Raw genomic sequence first — 23,035 nt, forward strand, 5'->3', positions numbered from 1 at the left:
GCATCTAAATATCTGACTGAAAAGTCTCCTGGAACCCCCTTGTGTGGAAGAGATGTTGATAGAGCCCTCACTTTAAAAAATAGATAGGAATTCAGATTTGAACTCCACTTTGTCCTCAAGGACCAGTACTGGCAACACATGGGGGCAGCTGGTAAGCAAAGCGCAGGGGAGGGTGCTGGGAGCCAGGGTGATTCTGTTCAGCTGGTTTACAGCACTTCGCTTCTAGGTCACAGCTTCACTCATCCCTTTCCCTGAATTAATCTGATAGAGGACATGCACCTGAAACAATGCCACCACAAGGCTTCCCCTTCATTTAAAAGCTTAAAAGCAGAATTCTACTATGAAAAGGGCTCTGTAAAACTGAAGGGTGGGTGTCTGTGTGACCAACTCTGCTGAGTTTACAAATACATTTTCAAGGCTGAAAATCTTCAAGAGTTGGCTTGGGTCCTGAGACACAAGCCTGGTCTTTTACACGCACTGGGCAGAAAACATGTGGGCAGAATTATTGACCTGTGTGAATCCATTACCTCCAGCTTAAGCTCAAGACACCATCTAGACACCGCTGTGCTCCAGAGCACCACTGCCCCTCCTGGCAGCTGAGCAGTTACAGCAAAGCCACGGGGTCTGCATGGATTGGAGCCCACTGAAGCCATGGGGTCTGCGTGGATTGGAGCCCACCGAAGCCATGGGGTCTGCATGGATTGGAGCCCACTGAAGCCATGGGGTCTGCGTGGACTGGAGCCCACTGAAGCCATGGGGTCTGCATGGATTGGAGCCCTCTGAAGCCATGGGGTCTGCGTGGATTGGAGCCCACTGAAGCCACGGGGTCTGCGTGGATTGGAGCCCTCTGAAGCCATGGGGTCTGCGTGGATTGGAGCCCACTGAAGCCATGGGGTCTGCGTGGATTGGAGCCCACCGCTGCTCGGAAGAGCCTGCAGCTACCTCCAGCATCCCACAGCTGCCCACACCACGGGACTCTGCCCACAGCTGCTGCTGAGCAGGGCTCAGCCCCTCGCTGCAGTCATACCTGGAGTCATCTCTGCAGAGAGCCTGCACACTGCCTCAACTCCCTTGTTCTTCCCTTCACCATCCAAACAAAAAGTTACACCTTTTTGTGCCTTTGCTCAATGCTTATAGAGCAACCTAAAATTGTACATACAGCTTTTGTATGACACTGTTGAGGAGACCTATAGAATAAAGTCATTAAAAAGCAATAAAATGTGAAATCCCTCAGCAAGTGCAGTACCTGTTTATAGCTGTGGTTACCCAAGGACAGATCTGTAGAGCAAAGCTGTTATAATTCAGAACAATCATAGCAAAAGTTGGCACTACTTAGAAAAGAGAGTCTTCAATTATGAAAGCTTACAAATTCTAAGTCGTTATTCACTGCTTTAAAACTACTACACACAAGTTTTCAACAAGGAGCAAGAATTTATTTTAAATATATTGCTAGGAAATCCATGTGTTTACTATTTTTTTAATACTATGGTGGAGGACTTGACACAAATTTTTAAATGAACAAGAACTGGTACACAACAGAAATGTACATGATTATACACTTCATTTAATGGTACATTTTGGCAAGAACAAGTGTATTATTACTTCTTCAAGAAATGTCTTGCTTAGTCAAGCAGAAGTAGCTCCCATGTGGGAGAGCAAGGACTATTATGTTACATGGTTTTACTGGAGATTATTCTTTACTAAACCAATCAGACCACATAATAACAGCATTTTAACACCAACTACAGGCCCTTGGAGACCAGTTGGTGTGTGGCCTTGATTTCATAGGCTTCTTTACAACAGATGTGTTGCATGAGGGTAGAGTTACTTCATATATTAACTTGTGTGTTCCTTCGGTAAAACAGCAGTACAAGTTTAAATTCTGCCTCTTCTTAGAGAAAGTGTTTGCCTTGTGCAAGGAGATGATAAATATGAAATCAAAAAAGCCATTGCAATTACAATTGATAAGTTTCTAAACCTCACTGGAAGGACTGATGATGTCTTGAAGATGTGTCAATGACATCTTTGCAGCTCATGTATAAGAATACCCAGCTGTATGTTTAAGAATGCCATGGTACAAACAACTGTCCAAAAGTTGTAAAAGGGTAACTATTTATATATCTAATAATTTCTCTCTGTTCTATAATAATACGCAAACATAGAAACTGTATTTTTGTAGGAGCATAAATGAAAACAAAAAACTCTCCTCTCCAAGAGATGCTAGGAAACTTCCATTAGTTGAAATACCCGAGTTTAGGATTAAGCAGGAAATAATCAGCTTCATGCCAAAGGAAGGGCCTCACCCTACAACTTTTTATTTATAAAATACTGAATTGATGGAAAGCCACTTCCTAAATCTGATCCACAGTAAAGTTATTGCTCCATCCAAAACAGGAAGGGTGAAGTTTATCTGCAAAAGACTCTATGTTAATTGTCTTGTTAAAAATGCTTTAAATAATTTTCAGTTACAGCCAGTGACCATAAAAGAAAGTGATATTCATTTAAGCTCCAGCAGAATGGGCTGTATATTAACAGCAACAATGAAATGACAAATCAATCTTTCTTGTCATAAAACCAAATATTTTGTATGAAATGTAGAGTAGTTCAAAATCCACACAGATTGACTGTGTTGAAGTCAAGATCAAAAATCACGCATCACCCAAAACTGACTTCTGATGACACAGTTTTCCCTCAGCAAAAGTCATCCTCACTTTCAATTTCAACAAATATCCTCAGCTACAAATATTCTCAGACTCAACACCATTCTGCATTAAGTGGGCTCATTTTTGTGAATGGGCAAGACAGCATTTTATCCTGAGGTGTGGATTGCCTGTGTTTTCTCCAATTGCACAATGAAAATAAGCAGTAATAAAAACAAACAAACAAACAAAAACAACAAAAACCCTTTATTTCCAATTAAGAGCAACTCTGAGCAGATTAGTTGCACAATTAATTGGCAGCAGCATTGCTAATACAAATTCAAAGCTGGTGTATCTATGAGTTTAAGAACTAGTCCTTACAAGAGAAGATTTCCTCCCCATCACTATATAAAGAGCAACTTGAATTTTTCTTTAATGGTTAAAAAAATGCTAAAGCAAGTATGGAATTGCATGCCAAAGGGTAGGTTTTTTTATCACATATGCAGCATAAAGAAAAAACTACACAAAACAAGTAAACTACTATGTGTAATCGACAGCTTCTCAGAAAAGAAAAGCAACAGCTGCAAGAAGAAAAACAATTACTTCGATTACCAACATTTTATGGCTTAGTTTATGTTAAACCTTACTGCTTCTGAAGGTTTTGAATTACTTCACACATTATATTAGCCTCACAAATCAGTTTTATTAGTGCCTCAATAATGAATCAAATTTTTTTCAAGTCCAAGTCACTGTCCTGCCTTTTTACACTTGAAATAGCCAGTCATCATTTAATTTAAGTACTCATTTCAAATCTAAAACAAAATAAACAAAAAAGTAAATTATTTTGGAATACATCTCTATTCTTTTCTTAGCTTGTGGATAGATATAATTTTTCCACATGCAGCTGTGTCAGCTGAAAAAGCTATTCCCCCTTCCCAGCTGTCAGCATCCCTATGCCAGAAACCATCACCCCACTTGTTTGTGTGAGCCAGAAATACAAAGGACTACTTCTAAAATGAATTCTTAGGCAAAACCAGTTTGATTAGGTCACATGCTAGGACATCAGTTGGGCTGCAGGGAGGAATCACCTATCCTGGGTGAGAAAGTGATCAGCAGCTATGGATGACATCTAAAGAGGGCATTTATCTATACCTTTACACTCATGTGTCCACCTTGAGCTCATCTGGAATCACTCAAAGAACTTCCACCTAACCCAGACTGACAAAGCACACGGGATCTGTGTTTAAATGTTTGCATATCTTAGTATGCAACTTCAGTCAAATACAAAATATATACAGAAACAGAATGTGAAGCTGACACAACGGCTGGGGCTGGAGTAGGTCAGAGAACCTGTATGATGAAGCCTCATTTCTTATTTTAAGTATGTTAATTCCTTCCTTCAACACACAAACTCTCCTTCTAAATCTGTTCCCACAATTCTAGTTATTTTCACATTGATTTGGACGCAGAAATCTGATCCAAAAATTGGTAAAAACAGAAAGCATGTCTCTCCCTAAAAAGAAAGCCACAAGGAGTAGAGATTGTTTTTTATGGTTAGTAAATCGTATGTCTTAGGGCAGCTATTACCAGCTGTGGTCCCAAGGGAATGCAGTACAAGTTCTGCATTTACTGAGTGGATGTACCACTGATTGTATCCCATGGTACTTGGAATTAATTATTCAATAAGTTTGGCTTATAGTCATAAGTAATACTGAAGAATCACAGCAATTAGCTGGTTCAAAAGAGCTTGGAAATCACTTGTTTTTTTCATTGTGAAAAACAAGTCCATTTTGTACTTAAAAACATCTTCTAAGAACACTGGCTCTCTGCAGTCTCTTTTCAAGCTTTTCTTAATGAGATAGTTACGCAATGCTGCAGCATTTCAGCACAAGAACTGTTACCTATCAAACTCATTCAAGGAATGTCTTGTGCCCTGTTCAATCCAGTGTCACTGAACATTTTCCAGAAGTTGTCTGATGGGTGGATGAATTGACAGAGGACAGACTAGGAGCAAACTTGGCAAGATATCCGAACACACTCGTGACTTTTTGAAGCGCTTGCTTGTCTTCGGATTCTGGCATACACTGAAAAGCTTTGATTCTTTTTGAGTCTGGCTTCAATTTGTTCTTATAAAAAAAAAGAAGAAACTGGGATCATCAAATACTTTTCCGTGCTGGGGTTTCTTTTTGAGAGCTTTAGCTCTGTATTTTTCAGATAGCTTAGAGCAGCTTTCTGTGATGCCTGACACCCACAAATTTTGGTAGCAGCATGATGCAACAAATCCACCAAGTCAAAAAGTAACAGAGATATTTCCAATACTCAGGAGATAAAACTCAGAATCACAGAATAATTAAGGATGACCTTTAAGACTGAGTCCAGCTGTAAACATAACACTGGCAAGTGCACCACTAAACCTTGTTCCTAAGGGCCACATCTACACATCTTTCAAATACCACCATGGATAGTGATTCCACCACTCTACTGGGCACCCTGTTCCAATGTCTGACAACTGTTTTGGTGAATTCCTCCTGATATCAAACCCACGCTTCCCCTGGTGCAACTAGGGGCCATTTCCTCTTGTCAAATCACTTGCTATCTGTGAGAAGAGACTGATCCCCACTTGGCTACAATCTCCTTTCAGGCAGTTGTAGAGTGATAAGGTTCCCCCTGAGCCTCCTTTTCTCCGGGATAAACACCCCCAGCTCTCTCAGCTGCTCCTCATAAGAATTGACTTTCAGCCCCTTTATGAGGTCTGTTGCCCTTCTCCAGACAAGCTCCAGCTCCTCAATGTCCTTCTTGTAGTGAGGGGCCCAGAACTGGACACAGGATTTGCCTCACCAGTGCCCAGTACAGGAGAACAATCACTGCCCTGGTCCTGCCAGACACACTAATGCTGACACAAGGATACAAGCAGTCTAGACCCAGTCTTCTTGGATTTACTTCATGGAATATCCTATTTACTCCAACTACAAACAGGGAGGCTGATTATGGTAACAGTATTTGTTTACTAGTAACAACAGTAAAACATCATGTAAATCAACAAGTCAATGAAAAAAAATAGCCAGAACAAACTAGCAGCTGCCCTCAAACTCCGTCAGCTTCCTTCAGGTTACAGATTTGTTGAGTATCACCAGCAGCATTATCAATTATGGCCACTTCAGAGATACAGCAAATTCTGCCTCTGGCCAATACTCTAATGTGTAGAACTTCACTTTGGTAAATCACACAGACTACTGAAGGTATGGGGGACTTGTTTAACTAAACACTTAATCAAGTTTCAAGTTACTGCCACCATGTTATGATTTGAAGGGATCCCCAAATAATTAGAAAATCTGTCAAAAATCTGCAAAGATACTTACTTTGCCATTTTAATCTTACCTTTAGACAGAGGGTATACTGTGAATAGTCTAAAATAACTCACTTTACAGTGACACCAAACAAAGTAATCAAGTCGAACAGCTAAAATTGTGGGAAAGAGTAAGGTAATAAGGAGGTAATACAAAAGAAGATCTAATCTAGATAATGAAATTGGAAACCACTGAACTACAAATGAAAATTTTACAGAATAAAATGTACTGTTACAACATAAACTTTTTATGCCTAATCTCTAAACAGAATATAGCTGCTGCTGATAAAAGTCTACTGATGCCAGATTGATACAGTGTGTTTTGGATGAGAACAGCATGGAAAGAGAGCAATGAAGTCTCTTTTGATAAGCAGAACTAAACAGTTTACTGCCTAAGATAAAGACAGGTTACTAAAGGTCAAACACTTTAATGCAATAGCCAAAAACAACAGTACTATATCATTTACCTTTTAACCTTACATCATACAAAATTACCACGTGTTCTCAAAGATACAGAATACACAGAGGTGATTCATATAAACATATCCTGAAAAATAAGGCATTCCTTCCTTCACATAGCCTTCCAGAACTTACAAAACACAAACACCGCCCCCAATAACACCAAAAAACCCCCACAAACAACTAAAAACACCCAACTGAACACAAACCAACAAATAAAAAAACCAAGACCAAAAAAACCTGAACAGCTCATGCTAATAAAGACTGAACTATACTGTCCGGAATCAGAATTAAATAAGGAAAAAATATTTAATTATTTAGAACAGAGCAAGCCAAATTAAGTAAAAAACAACAATGAAAATGAATGATACTCTCATTTAAGTTAGAAAGTCCAGTGGGCTTGTTGCTCCTTCAAATCACTTAAAGGGATAAACATTGCAAACTTTCTATTTTTAAATCAGCTGGTACAGAATTTTGCTGTTTCAAGGATAAGTGTACACAAAGAATTTATTTACCTACTCAACAAAGAATTATTTAATCTTTATTTATTTATGTATTAAAGAGAACCATGGACTTTGTAAAATAATAACAGCAACTGTTCAACGGGAAAAAAAAGTTGCCTTCTCCAGGGTAAGTCAACAGCTTACACTTTTGATGAAGAAAGCATGACTAACACTTTCCATTTGTTGGCTGCAATGAACCTAAACCTGATTTTAGAACTATTGCTTAGTTTTAACCTAATCAACTTACTCTCTTTATATTATTTTAACTTAGTATTAATATTTTTCACTTGTTTACCTCTTTTCTTTGTTCACCTTAGTTCAACAGTGCTCAGCAAACTGCACTGTGGACAAAGCCAAATAACTCTTGCTGCTCCAAAGACCCCACAGCTGGCCAATACATATACCTAAGAAAGGAAGCATTACTACCTCTGACTACCTCCACTCCTCCCAAAATTTTATCTGAGTCCTCCCCATCCCCTTAGCAAATATTTACTCAAGCTCTCATATAACCCTAGTACCCTGAAAAATCAAAAATTCATTGAAAAATATTTTAAGTCAATTGAATTATGTGAACATTTTTGCATTACCTCATCACAGAAATGCATTTACATTTCTTGCATTTCTACCAAACAGGAAATTATAAGCAAAATTATATGCAGTTTCCATAACTGCATGGAAACATTATCTAAAGAAACACTGCCCACTGTATATATAATGTACATATGCACACATGTTCCTTCAGAGCTTTAATGTAATATGTAATACAGCAGCTTTAAGGAATACAGTAAAAAACTACTTGCTTACTAATTACACCTACCTGCTGAGTGATACATAGTGAAATTAACTGCAAACACACCAGTGGAAGTTTCTATCCTTACATCCATAAAACCTCACCTGACACCAGACACTGAGTATTCATACTCAAGTAACATGCTAAATGTTCTCACCTCTTTTAAAATCTTAGTTGATCCACAAGAGACAAAACCAAGCTCAGCACTTTATCCCCAGCAGACCTCTGCATATCTCAATGTAACTCCTCAGCAATATGCACATATGTTTTGGTAAGAATACTTAGAACAACCTTTACAGTAGATGAGATACTTCTCTTTGGGATCACTGCTCTGGCTGCTTACTGTGACACGAGTAACACCTACACACATTTAAAAGCTTCAGAGTCAGCTCAATATAATGATACATGCTTTTCTGGGTAGCAAAAAGTCCATCCTGCTTAAAGCAGAAAGAAGCACTCCTGAAGTACAGGGTTTTTTTGTAACTAATCTGGGTCATGAGACACCAGATAATTACTTGCTTATCTCTGCTTCTGATTTTAGCAAAAGCATAGTTGCAAGAAATCTCCTTCCATATCAACATAAGAAAAAGGAAAACTGTACAGCGAGCTCTAGTGATGTCTAAGAGTAAATTTGACAAAAACTATGAAAACCATTAAAAAAAATTTGTCAGAGCGTTTTTGAGCTATGGCTAGACCTACTCTTGGGTAAGAAGATTAATAATTTACTAAAAAACTCATTTTTACATTAAGTTACATTACATTTACATCCCACTTGATGACAAATACAACAGCAGTGAATGGCACGTTTATCAAATTTTTTAGTAAGCCATTCCAGGTACTCGATGCAGGAACGCTGCATTTCCTGCTTTACAATTGTAGCTTCCTGCAGACGCCTCGAGGGCATGCAGAGAGGAAGACACCAAGCTGGAAGCACCTGACTGCTCCCCACTTGTTTCTGGCACCAGGAACAGCAGCAGGTTTTCTTGCATGATGTAGCGTCTCCACCCTCCAGCCAGGGAGAAACTCCACTGCATTTGCCCATGGGCTTTAGAGCTTCTGTGGAATTAATTCCCATCTCCACCCATGTTCCCCATCTCATTCCTTCCCCCACCCTCTTGGCTGCAGTTCCTGATCTTGGCAAAAATCTCTTTTTTTTTTTCAACTGCAAGTCCAGTCCCACCCTTGTTCATTGCTTCCCACACTCAGTTACTAACCCTACCTCTCCTGTCACCATAAATCCTTTCATCTCTTCCAGATATCCTCCACCCTCCAATTCCGAGGTCACCTCATTCCTCAGCTAGAAATAGTTCCAAGAACTTAGGGGCCAGCTTGCTTCACAATAAATCAAAGTCTGGCTCCAACAGGCCAGGTGAAAGGGGCTGTTCAGAGAGTGTTTAATGATGCACTAGTGCTTCCAAGTGAGTTAATTCTCAAAAATATGTACAACCAATCTTGTCAATGTTAGGAGATGGTGAGGTGTCTTAAAGGAAGATGACAGTTCTGGTCATGGCATCTTTAGAAACTGAACAAAAACTTATTCAAGTTTAATCTTCCCTGTGATAAGAATAAACAGTTACTGTGCAAATACTATCAAAGACTACAGCTTTCTATAGATTTCTGCCTGATTAAATTACTGTGTCTAAAGCAGTACTTTCAGGATACTGAATGTTCAGAGACAGTAGTGGCTCAGCACTCAGCACAGGCTGGCTACTCTCTTGTAGCAGCAGGCACATTTAAGGAAGCACACCGTGCTTAAGAGAACTAGTTAAGTAAGTGTCCACAAATTCTTCTTTTTTTTTTTTTGATCTGATTAATGGTCAAGCCCCACAAAGACTACTGTGCCAGCACAGGGAACAATACAAACAGGGATTAAATTCCTCAAACTGTGGTTGCCACCAAACTCTTTGTAACGTGCAGCTGAAGTCTGCAGTGCTACAGGTTGGTTTTGACTGCAGCACTTGCTTAAGGGGCTTCTTGATGATGGGGTGCAATCATAATGTAGTCTCCACTGGAAATCATACAGTTTCTGTTACTGCCTATTTTCATAATGCTTGTAACAACTAATCATCTCGGTTTATGCCTAAATTGAATTTAGTTGAAATCAGACAATAGAGTCAAAAGATACACAGCACAGATACTGTGATTGCATAAGATAGCTTCTCCAGGAAGCCAAGTGAAGAATAAACATAATAAAATGGGCAAATTTCCAGCTGGAGATGATTACTGAAAAGCCTGTGTCAGCATATCCTAATCTATTTATGATTTTGTGTTTAAAAATGCTTAAGTGTATTTTTTTTTTAATTTAGGTAGCATGTGACCAAAAAAGTTAATACATAAATTATTTACTATTCAAAGGTGGTGAATTGCTTGTGAGGTGTATAGTTGTGATCAAGTAAGCACACAGTACACAGCTATGGAGAACATTTTATGCTGTAATGAAACCAAGTACTTAAGCTATCTGGAGTAAGGAGAAGGGGAAAGATTGGTAACAAATTAAACCTTGAAGAAACAGTACCAAACCCATGTATTACAGGTTATTAGTGTCATTCAGAGCAGTACTTGAAGTTCAATAGTGCAGAAAATTAATGTATGAACACTGTTTCTCAAGAAGCGTGAGATAGTAAAGAACCAGGAACAACACATGACCCACTCAATTTTGTCAGTATTCACTTTCTGTGTTTTTTTCAAGTGAGCCTGACTCTATTAGCCTTTCCAAGTCAAAGCAGAAAGGTAAAACAGGCACACCATAAACTCTGTCCTGTGGGGAACCCCGGCCCTCGTTTTTCTGCCATATTTTATGAAGCATGCCATTGTGACATCCATACAAGTACATGTCCAGACAACCACCGAAGACTCAAGTCACCACACCAATGCAAGTAAGAGTCAAACAAAACAGGAAAGTGATCTTTTGTGGGTCAGCAATAAGTGGTGATGCACATTAGTCATTTACACCCCAAGATAAAAATCTAATGTCTTCATAATATTAACTTAAATAAACAGCACATGCATAAGCAACTTGTGCAACTATAGATTCTTTTCCCCACATAATTTAGGAAATTAAACTGTAGAAAAGTTCCCAATTCTGATGCCTTTTAAGACTATAATATTAGCCTGTATTTAAAGGTCAGAGAAAATGAATAGGCATAATTTACCCACCTTTAAAACACATTGAGTTTAACCTACTCAATGGAACAACCACCAAAAGAAAGAGGACATCAGGCTAGGTGAGACACTGAGATACAGCACATAAATTTAAGAACCAGGTGACAAAGACAACTTGTCAGCAATGTGTCTTTGGTCTCAGATGATCCTATATTTATACATTAGTTAGTGTTGTATATAAATCAAATTACAAATGGGTTAGAGGATTAAACTACAAGCACCAGGAAAGCTGTCATCTACAAAACAAGCTTCTGTTGTATAAAGAACAGTCTGTAAAAGACACACAAAACCCCACAAAACTGTAGATTCACACTTCAGCAGATTTTCCCTACCTACAGGTTTTGTGTGTGACACTCTTCTGTTGCTGTCTATTTCAACCTCCTGAGGCCTGAAAGCACTTGTCAGTGCAGAAGAAATGGAAACCAGCTTCCATGTCAAACATCAAGTCCTTCCTATCACCTACCCTCCTGCCACTACCATTCGTTTGCCTCTTTCCATGGGTTTTTACATGTTTGCTCAGTTACCACCATCCCATCATCACATATGGTTTTATGAAACTTTTCCTCATGACACTGTGCTCTGTGTGCCCGATATCTATTTTGTTTTAAGGACCACTTGGACTCCTGTATCCTAAGTCTTTCAGAAGATCAATGCTCAGACTGTATCAGGAATACTGATAGAGCTAATACATAATCAGTGTTTGGGGCTAGAGATGCTAGACAGTAGTTCTTTGGGCTTGGGTATTTCTGGGGGAGTTGAAATTTCTGGATCTAATTACTAGGTATACAGGACTGATTCTGTTCTTATTCTGCTTCAATCCAGGAAGGAGCAAGTTTCCCTAGTTACAATGCTGAAGAGAAAGTAGGTTGTAAAAATAAAAAATTAATCCTCAGTGCATTGAGCATACTAAGAGATAAAATTATCTTTAATCCTTAAAACAGTTCAAAACCAAAAAAAAACCATCACTACTAACCTACTTCTTAAATGCACCAATGTCCTTCTGTTAAAGCAAGAATAAGTTGGAGAGCAGGATCTATCCTCTGAATTAAATCCAAGTTATTAAAACCAACAACAAAAGTCCACCATAAAAAAAACCCAAAAAACCCCCAAAAACCCCAAGAAACAAACCCAAACAAACAAACAAAAAGATCTAACCCACAAAAACAATAACCCTCACTCCCACAGGAACTATTGCCTTTATCAAGGCTCAGACGATTCATTTCTGGTTTTATCCTTCATCATTCCCAGGAGGTTTGCCAGTGTCAATACTGCTTATCCTTCCAAGCATCTCAACTTCTGACAGTTCTTTCAGGAGGCAATTTCTCAAAATTAATTCCTAATTGTATATCAAGGCCCACACATTTTTAGTGAGTTTCTTCTCTTTCTAACACCTTTTCCAATCTCGTTGACACTCATCATCTCTTGAAACTAATCTGTCTTCTTTCCAGCCCACTCACTATTATAGTTTCCAAGTCTTTCATCCTGTTTTTGCTCTTCGGGTTTCTCACAACAGAACCAGAAATTTCAAGTCAAACAATCACTACCAGCTTTTGATTCAAAAAATGCTATTTAATGAATAACTCCTTAGATTTTCACTTCATCTGACCAAGAAGCTGATCTTGTCTTTTAGATCTGAACAACCTTTTTTCACATTTCTTCTGGTTTCACCTAAGTCTAGCAATTTAATCACGTACCCAATTACTAGCCCTCTCCCATTTAAGTCTTCCAGAGATCTGCCACCAAATTGTAAGACCTGTAAACAATGCCCTTTAAGAATGTCTGTAAGCAAACAATCTTCTGAGATTTTGCAGTCTGCAGGCTGCTTGATCAGGTAATGAAGTGCCTCTACATCAAAAACTCTACATTTGTCAATGGGTTGAATAGCCAGCATTTGGCAACTTCAAAATAATGTTTACATGAAAAAACATAAGGTAAACACTATCTTCAATAAATGGTGGTGAAAGCTAAAGGTGAATTATATTTAATTCAATCCCCTCTAAGAAATACCCCACTGTTACTGGATAAATGCATACATTTCTGGTATTAAATTCTCTTAAAAAGTATTTCCCTATGAGCGCTGCATATTAAATAACATTCACTTTTATCAGCTTTCCAATGAAAAAGCTGCTGGCAAAAATCTGCAGTGTGGTAATATAATTCCTTATTAAACCATACCTTCAGGTGCTGAGCAAAATGAGCTGCACTGCTTTTGCATATGCAGCACTTTGTAATTACGAACAGAACACGGCAGTGCACACCAAATAACCCATTAATGTCCACAGAAAGGGAATAGAACACAGCTGAACAAATGGAAAGTGCAGGATTACAACTTCTAAAGCATGGTGGCCCAAACACAAAAAAAGGAAAGTAGCTGAAACTTTCATGTCCTTTTACAAGTATCCTGCTTTACATAAATGTATTCATAAGGAGAATAAAAGATACAATGAAGAAGCTGACCAAAACCTTTTATATTTTCCTTCTTGTAGTTTCACAAACATGAAAACATAAATTTCTAACAAATAAGTCATATTTGCAAAATTGAAAGACCTCAGCACAAAAAAACAGAAAGAAAAAAAAAAAAAAACTTAAGGCAAGCGTGAAATATAGAGATGAAATAAGCATTACAATGTGACTGATTTGATTTTGTAATGGTAAAAAGGAAGTCTAGAATAAATACTAAAATACAGAAAAATTAGCAAGTCAGAATTAATATGAAAGAAAAGGTATCTAAGAATATGTAGTAAGAAATAAATCACTTGACTTTTACACGTAAGGAGAGAGATACTGATACAAGGAAACTAATAAACCACATAGGCAGATGATATAATTAAGTAAAAGAGTTATCATCAATTTTTCTGGGAAGCTTAAGGCAAAATAACAAAACCTGACACACATGTTTTTCTGATTAGGAAAAAATAAATTAACACACTTAATTACAACTTACATTTAAGTAAAATAAACCTAAGCTCAGAGGAGGCATGCTATGTAGTACTACACCACCAACCCAATTAGACTGATGATGATGAGTCCATCGTTAAGGCCTTGTCACTGTGTATTAAGTACAGAAGGTTTGAAGGACAACAGCAAAGCTAGGAAGGAGTGATCATCTACAGCTTCCCCATCTTTCCTCTCATCTGGGCTGCTACTCTTGTCTGGTCTACTCCAGTTAGAAACAAAGCATGTCTGACCTCATCCACAACCAGAAATAATCCTTTAATGTGTTTTTAGCTACTGTTCCAGTTCCTTCAGCTTCACTTAACTCACCTAGTTCTTAACTTATATTTTAATTAGGGGATTTTTTCTAACCTAGATAATTTTGCCTGAAATGAGCAACAGCACAAGCAGATCAACGAGCTAATCAAAGGAAACAGTAACCAGTTTCCCTGGCTCAGCTGAAGAGTGCTTTTTAAAAGAAAAGATGCCTCCAAGGCCAGCTCTGACGTCCTCCTTCATCCCCTTCTTGGATTCCCATTACTCCAATTTATTAATTTACTTATTTTACTAAAACTGCTAGAACTTAAGACACTTAATCTGTCACAGCCAAGCCTTACAAAACCTTTCCAATGCATTTACCATGAGCCTATCCCTAGCCAAGATGCAGAAGCTACTTCATGTTTACAACCTCTTTCATCTTTATACTGTTGGAGAACTGTAAAATAGTTTTGCCTGAAGCAAAACAAAACTAGCAAAGGACACAGGAGGGGTTGGGGGCAGTGAGGAAGGCATACAGTAAATTCCCATACACTCCACAAACTGCAGCTATTTTATTATGACAGAAATGACTGTATAATTTTAGTCATGTTTTGTTGACATTAAAACCAAAAATTTTAACAAAGTCCTTTCAATGTAAAATATCACTTTGTGAAAGGTCAGTCTTCTCTCAGAGCAGCATCTCCAGAGAACAGAGTCCCATTAACAAGTGTTAAGTACACACAAAGACAACTCAGCTATTGCTATATAGATCTTACCAGAACAAGAGCTATGACAAAGAAGGGGAACAAGAAAACAGCTCTTCTCAAACTACACTCACACACTGTAACTGCTAAAACCTGTTTTTCTTACTTAATGGTAACTTCTAGGTCAGAGATGTCAGTAATTTACCTAAAAAAGAAAAGGAGTTAGCAGATCTGGAAACAGAATTTGGACAGCCTGGCCCTAGCCACACCCCCATTTGTCTTTCTTTCTATGCACCATAGCTATGAAGTTTCAAACACAAGCTGTGAAAGATCTCTGATTTTCAGCATCTTCCAGCAACAAGGCAGTCCCATTAGGGCAACAGCTCATTAATACTACTGAGGACTCTTAACAAGCAATATTAATTTAGAATGTCAACTAAAGAAGCAATTAAACTAAATGTTTAAACATTAAAAAATATTGTTCTGCTGAACATTTAAAAACATTGGTGAACTGAAAGCATACAGTCAGCCAGTGACTGCATTAAGAATAAAAAAAAATTCATGAACGTATTAATTCCTGTACTTAATTAATTCCTCAGATGTCAGAAATCTGTGGTACTAGCCAAATTGAGATAGAAACTCAGAGGTTTGATTTTTTTTGACAGAATCAAGGAGCGTACTTGGTAAAATTGTCATTTGGTAAAATTTGTCTTCAGAAAAGAATAGATTTTCAGAGGTAATACATGTCACTCCAACTTGAATATGCAACACGTAAGGAAAGTGGACACATAATAATGGACTAATTAACACAGTGTTACAGACTTGATGTCTAGACAAGATAAGACATTTCAAGAATCCTACTACCCGAGCTCATGAAGGAAGAACAAAGAGATAGCCTTTTGTGCAACACTGATGCTGAATAGCTCCAATTATGAATTTAACACCAGGGACACATTTGTCATCACTTCCGAAAAAAACCACGACACTTCAGCACATTACATGCTAAAAGCATAAGCTGATCCTTAACTACATAAAACCAGAAACTAAACAACTCCAAAATATCACCTTAATGTGTAATGCATGCCATTAAATGCAAAGATATTCTGAAAGTGCATGAAATGGTTACATTAGCAAACTATAGACATTCATTGATCCTGACATGCAGATGCAAAATTCACTACTACAATGCTGTTTACAAGTAACCAGACCAATCTTTTAAGCATCTATTTAATGGGGCTCTACCTCACCATGCAGGCAAATGCTCAGACAACATTTAACACCTTATTTCAAAATTGTAAAAGCAAAGAAAAGAGGGAAATGCATGTTAAAAGATCTAAGGAAACACCTAACTTAAAAAAAAAACCCCAACCAAACAATCAAAAAACATCCCGACGCAGAAAGGTAATTCTCTCAGTATTCTATTAAAAAGAAAGAAAAAAAAACAACAAAACACTCCAAAGCGTTTTATTATGGACAGAACATTAAAAAACACATCATGGGATATATTAAAATATGAGACACACATAAACGCTGCACAATTTCCACTCCATGCAGAAGAACAAAGACTGAAGACTCTGCACCTGGATTGAAGGGAACCATTTCCATAGTACCTGCCACGCAGAAGTGGCAGAAAAATCCCTATTCTTCCAATAATGAAGTGCCAGAGCCAGGGGGTTCTAGGAAATCAATCTTTCCCTGAGAGCAGCAGAGCCCACTCCCAGTGGAGCAGGTCCCAAAAGCAGGGGACCACACCAAGGAGCTGGGATTCTGCAGTTCAAGAATGCAGACAGAAAGCTGTCAAGAGAAGAAGTGAGCAGAAACCGTGTCCTTGGTGGAAAGAGACCATGTTCTGGAATGTGATGGCAGCTGAGCTCAAGACAAAGGGCTCAAGACACTGGAAGAGGCTACCCAGGGAGAGAGCAGAGCCTTCTTCACTGCAAATATGCAGGGATCAATTTGACAGGGCCCTGAATGCCCTGATCTAAGGCCTGTTTTGAGGAGATGGGCTGGGGTAAGTCCTAGGTGTTTTCCACAAGAATGTCACCAAGCCTGTTGTTTCAAAGCTGAGACAAAAAATGCCCATGATCTGCAGTCCCACTTCAGAAATGTTTTCAAGCATCTGTGAATCTGCAACCATATCCCTCCTTCCCAAGTAATATTGGCACACTTCGAATGAAATATATTCTTCAAAGTTCTTCTAGTTTGGGAGTGACATAGATAATTCTTGGCTCTGTTTAAATAGTGTCTGGATTTTTCCAAGCCTTTATCCGTGAGCAGAACTTCTAGTTTCCTCTCTTTGTGTCAGCTTCAGTTAATATTAACTCCTAAAAGATAGTCACTATATAGCAAACAGCAACCAGCCCTTGGTTTGACACATTTTGCCCTGTCATCATCAGCACACAAAGAACTTCATTTTTCTTCAAATGACATGGTTTTACATGAATGTTTGCAGTAAGTCCCCCATCAAATAAATAATATACAACAATTTTCTCGATGAGCCAGGGTGATCACTTACAATCATGCTTCATTTAAAATTTTGAAACTGGCAATTGTGTTATTGTAGCTGAGAGAAAAGGCAGCGGCAACTTTACAAAAGAGTGATATGAGCAATATGCGAGATACTGCGATGGACTCATTTAACACAGAACACCTGTATGAATATTTCATTCAATTGCTCAAGGGATATTTTTGATTGCTTTTCTTAAGAGAAAAAACAGACTATATCACAAGCTGCCACCTCCCTCCTGCCCAGGGCATCAGACTGCCTGTTTCTCTGCTGCACAGCAATGGATTTGCTCATTGCGACACCATCCATGTTCTGTCAGCACAGTTTTTTGCCTCTGGGTTTTCCCAGAGGAAACAGTACCATTCTATGAAGTACATATTTGGAAAATTTTGCTCCTTTTCCAGGTTAGAGCTTTGGAGACAAATGGATATGGAGAGGGCAAAGCAAAGAAGGCTTTATCAGCAGTCTGGAACAGCCAAGAAATATGTGGCAATCAGGTTGAGAATAAATATGAACCAAAAAGCAAATGTCATTAGATCTGGTGATCTGAGAGAAAGAAATATTCAGGAGACAGAAGTAGTTCAATGGGTCAAACCTCACTTCCTCAAACATTAGCTAGGCCCTCACCAATTCTTTAACACATACCCAGTGGCACATGCCCTGTCTGACTTCATTTCTTACTTATTTAAAATACCTGAATAGCTGTCCAGTGCATACTGAAAAACAACCTCTTGAAAATCTTGCTTTGAAGAAGGATTACAGCTTCACCATTCTTGCAGCATAAGTCTTTGCAATAAGCATTGTATTTTAGTAATCCTCCCACAAAATTACATTCCAGAAATACTACATTAAACACTTGAATGAAATTTAACTGCAAAGTCCATCGAACCAAATAATTTTTCTGCTATTACTTGAGTCTTCAAGTCAAAATAAATTATGAAAAAGCTTTCTTATAAATGTACAAGCTTACAGTTCACTTTTTAGATTTAAATGTTAAGCTACATTTACATTTAGACGCTGAGAACTCAAAGTAAACAGAATAGTATACAAATTTCTACAGACTGATTCCATACATAGTAGGAAGATTCACAGTATGTTATTATGATGACTCATTATGATATTCATGATGATTATGAAAATCATCAGCTCTAACCCAATAATTTTATAAAAATCCAGAAAATTTAACTGCAGATCCAGAAGTTAATTTTAAGTATTTATGTGAAAAATATGTAGATAATTTTCCAGTCTTAATTTTTAATGATTAAGTAAACATCTTGTCTAATTGTTAATAAATTCACAGTACCTGGTTTATAAGAAAATAATCATCTTGTTCAGTTAAGTAAAATACTTCTAGCATCATTCTAGAATCTAATTTAAATTTTGCAGAAGTTGACAGCTTCAATATTCAAATCAACAACAGGAGAAACTGGTTGTGCAAAATCCAAATCTAAGTTATTCCTCGGGCTTTTCTGAACTAAGTTGCTAAAAGTTTTATTTTTATTTCCCTAGAATTAAGTGCAAACTCTACCAAACACAGTAGCATTAGATCACATGGAAAACAGTATTTAGGTTTAATGACCAAATTTCCATCCGTTTTCACTATAACCTTGTCCTTAGGGCTTAGGGAAATTTAACCATACATTCACCAGCATGAGGCTAACTAATCACAACAGCTATTTTTAAAAAATCTTTTCCTAGCCTGTGTATTTTTTTTCAGTTTGTCATTTTAAAAATGTCCTAAGTTTATGCATCTGGTCCTAACTCTTTTAGGCCATTAGTGACCATGTGATCAGACACACAGGGATAAACCAACTGCATCATGGCTCTCATAGCTACAGCACACTCTGGTAAAACTCCATCCCAGCCAGACTCCGCATACATGGAAAGCTGTGCCCATCATGAATGTGATTAGGCAAAGTCAACATTAAGAGAAGAAAAAAAAAAAAAAAAAAACAAATAAACAAAACCAAAAACAGTTGAGTAGAAAGCTGGTTTTCACTAAATAGGAACAGTGTTGCAGCCCAGGAAATGGCCTCACAGGCAACTGAACAAAGGCCACTAGAATTAAGAGGCAGTCATTGTCTCAGCTTAGCTTGCAAAACAGCAGTGGTTGCACACAAGTTGCAGAAAACTACCATTAATTTCCATGTGCAGATGAATGCCATGGTTCTTTGGAATTAAACTGTTGGTGATGATACCACATTATCTTGAAAAATCAAATTACATTCATATTACACTCCAAAGAGGAGGAAAAAATAAATGAAGGTAATTTGAGCAGAGCAAACCATTAGTGTATTAGTGACAAAATGCCAAGAAGCCTCACCTGTTCAATCTCCTTTGTCTTAGTTGCAATTGCTTTTGAACGACCTAGAAGATGGCTGTCCTCATATAATTCCGTACTATCCGTTAGATTTGCCTCTGTTTCCTCTGTTTGCTCAATGTATAATGGCGCTGAAGATCCAGCCTTAAAAAAACAACAATAAATTCAGTTTTCAGAGAAAAATAACAATCAGAGTATGAGGAAAAAATCCCAAAAACCCAGTCATCAGATATATGAGTTTGCTCATCAAGACTATTAGTGAAGTGTTATTGCTACAATCTTAACAGATACAGAAATACAGATTTTAAACACGTAGAAAACATGACACAATGAAACCTTCTGTGACACAGCCTTAACTGTGTAAAGGCAATGATGTCAGATAACCTCTACCTGCCCATCCACTGAGAAGAAATTTGTGTATGTGGTATTTATAACACCAGAAAGCAAGAAAAATCCACAATGAAATGTGACTAGTCTTCTGGGAAAGGATAAAAATATCAAAAGCAAAGGTACATAGGCATCAACAAAATAAAAATTTTGGAGAACTCTTGAAGCATTCAGGGCCACAGCTCTACCATTATTATTATTATTGCAGTAACTATCGCATAACAAAAGCAAACGTGTGATTTGAAGATTTCTCCCTCTTGAACAGAAATTAAGACAGTATTCCTACTCCAAAGAAAACACATGCCACCTCCAAGGAGTTTATTTAGAAAATATAGCAATTCTGTTTTATAGCATTATTTAAATGGGGTATTATGGAACAAAGTGATAATTTTTTTAAAATAGATTTGAAAATTGAAGATGAAAGCTAGTTTATTTTACCCAAAAATAGAGGTAAAGAATCTTAAGACTTAACTAACATGAAATAGAAAAGCATTAGACAGAAAAAGGAAGTAAAAAGCTTAAGTGGTCCTGTGAACATATGCTCAAACCTTAGCAGCAACACAAACCATGAAGATTGAATCCCAAATCTTGCTATCCCAGTAAAGAACAAAATGCCTGAGAGTGAGTGAAGGCTACTAAAAAGCTCAGTGCAAGCACAAAGTTCAAGTATAAGCATTTGTAAGATAAACAGGAAAAAGTTAAGAATTCTTGCAATTCATATGTGACAGCCTACTAATCAAGGTAAGAAATCCTTTCTTCCAAGACTCAGAATGAGATGCCTCACCTCCTTCATTAGCATTTCTACAGCCCACTTTCTTAGTCAATAAATCATCTCAGACTGTACCACAACCAACTACAATTGCTTCACTTTGATTCCATATGTTTAATCTTTTTGCCACTGCAGTTTTCTCTGAGGTGTGGAGGATGCTTTAAACAACTCTTCTCCATGTGGCCCACTCTGCTCTTTCCTCCCTTCCATTACCTTCCCCTCAGGAAGAACCACAGTGATATTTCTCTGCTGAACCTCTCAGAAATGTCCCTGCATCTGCTCTCCTTCATATGGTATTCATCTTTGGATCAGCTGTTGCTTTTTCTTCACTCTAACACCTCCTCCCCTTTTTTCTTTTTTTAATCACCTTTTCCAGTTTATGTATCTAACTAAATTTTCCTGGCCACTATTGAGGAGCTGCTCATGCATTCACCATTACATCAAAGGGCAGGACTTCAAAGCTCAGATAAATACGATTATTCAGTGAGTTTATTTCCCTAACCTAGCCCTTATATTCTACAAGTGAAAATGTGATACTTCCCAAGACATCCATTTTCCCTAAAATTATTTACAAACAAATAAAAAGATCAAACCCATTAACTGGAAAGGTTAAGACATGACTTTGTGAAGTAGATACTATTTTTCTTTTTTTAAGAATGCTTCTAAAGTTGAAACAAAGTGAAAGATAAAGAAAAAACTTATCACGGAATTGAAACAGATTATTTTAGATTACATAATATTTGGGGTGTTTTAAATGAAAAATACATTTTTCACTAACATATCAGAACCCCAAAAAGACATACTATCCAAGAGCAATATAACAAATGACTGAGAAGGGCTATAACCTCACTTCAATATAGCCAGGAGTGGAAGACAAGAAGGGGTGAAAACAAAAGGGAATAAATTCGCAAATAATTAACATTGATTAATAATGAAATAAGGATTCTGGGGAAAATAAAAAACATATCCACTGCAGTAACAAGGCAAGGTTTTTTTTTAATATAATGGAGGACAGCTTTCTGAAAAATAATTCATTATATGGTTGCCTGGCACAGCTTGAAACAGAACTCAACAAACCAGAGCTTCTCTCCTTAAGTCTTATGTTTTACATGTAGACTCATGTTTTGACTCTGAAGTCCTCTCCTAATTTTAAGGAGTTCAGTAGGCATACAGACCTACACTACTACAAGAGCTCCTTGGAGAATTCTTGGGAGAGCTGAAACTTTATTGTGCCAATTGTAGCTCAACATCAATGCAAATTGTACTAACAAAATGTACTGTGGCTTCGTGTATTTTTTCAAAATACATAAATCTCAAGGTTTTAGTCTTCCTCTCAACAAATATTTAATGGCATAGCAGAAAAATTCAGGATTAATTAAAAAAATGTGCCTTTATGAAGAGTACAGAAAAACAATTGTGGTAACACGTGGAAATAAGTGGATTAATAATGGTATCTTACATCATACTCTGTTATTTCAGGTAAATTGCTTTCCTCGGCCTTCTCTGACTTTTCAGCTGCCCACTTGCTTGCAGCTTCTGCAAGTTCCTTTTCTGATAGTCTGTTGCTCTTCTCCAAGGCCTGTACAAAAACATTACAGTCAAGGTTTAACATGAAATACACTTACACATCAAAAAAATCTTCAAAATGAAAATAAACAGTTATTCCAACCCCTAAAATATTTTAAAATAGGAAATAAAAAGTTGAAATTATTTAATTTGCTGTCAAAATTTCTTTAAAAAGAGAAGTGGGTGGCAAGAGAGCAGATAATAAAGAAACAAGAGAGGAGAAAAAAAGATAAATCAATGAAAGTCAATGGACTGCTACAAAACCACTATACCTTCCAAATAAGGTTTATTAAATTCACAGGTCAGAGATAACAGAAAAGTTTTCTGAGACGTGTTGGGCACTGAAAGAAGTCAGATACAAGAGTGGAGTGAACTACTAATTCAGCGTGATGTTCAGGCATAAAAGGTTGTAAAAACTTTTAAATAAACTGTTAAATACTAGGAAGGGTATAAAACCTGAACTAATTAGGGAAAAAAAATACTTTATACAAACTTTACGTGATCAGACCTGGTTCCATTAAAATTCACTATTTTTTATTTGTGGGAATGCTAATAATTTATAATAGAGTCAGTTGTGGCTTTATTTTCTTTTAAATCTACCTTTTCAAATGGAAATTCTCACATAAATAATGCTTAAAAATTGATTTCTGTCTAAGAATACTATTTGGCTTTTACTATCAGAGCAGCAAACA

At 37.4% G+C, this 23,035-nt stretch overlaps 1 protein-coding gene across 2 annotated transcripts in view; it reads right to left on the minus strand.

The window, feature by feature from the left end:
• Positions 1 to 23,035, minus strand: part of PPHLN1 (periphilin 1) — a 64,796-nt gene that overhangs the window by 9,449 nt on the left and 32,312 nt on the right. For both annotated transcript variants that reach the window (XM_059847067.1, XM_059847066.1), the window contains exons 8-9: positions 22,237 to 22,356; positions 19,625 to 19,765 (exon numbers count right to left, since the gene is read on the minus strand). In XM_059847067.1, coding sequence (XP_059703050.1) covers positions 19,625 to 19,765; positions 22,237 to 22,356 — 261 coding nt within the window. The remainder of the gene's footprint in view (positions 1 to 19,624; positions 19,766 to 22,236; positions 22,357 to 23,035) is intronic.

The sequence above is a fragment of the Haemorhous mexicanus genome, chromosome 5 (assembly GCF_027477595.1).
Source record: "Haemorhous mexicanus isolate bHaeMex1 chromosome 5, bHaeMex1.pri, whole genome shotgun sequence".
Taxonomy (NCBI): Eukaryota; Metazoa; Chordata; class Aves; order Passeriformes; family Fringillidae; genus Haemorhous; species Haemorhous mexicanus.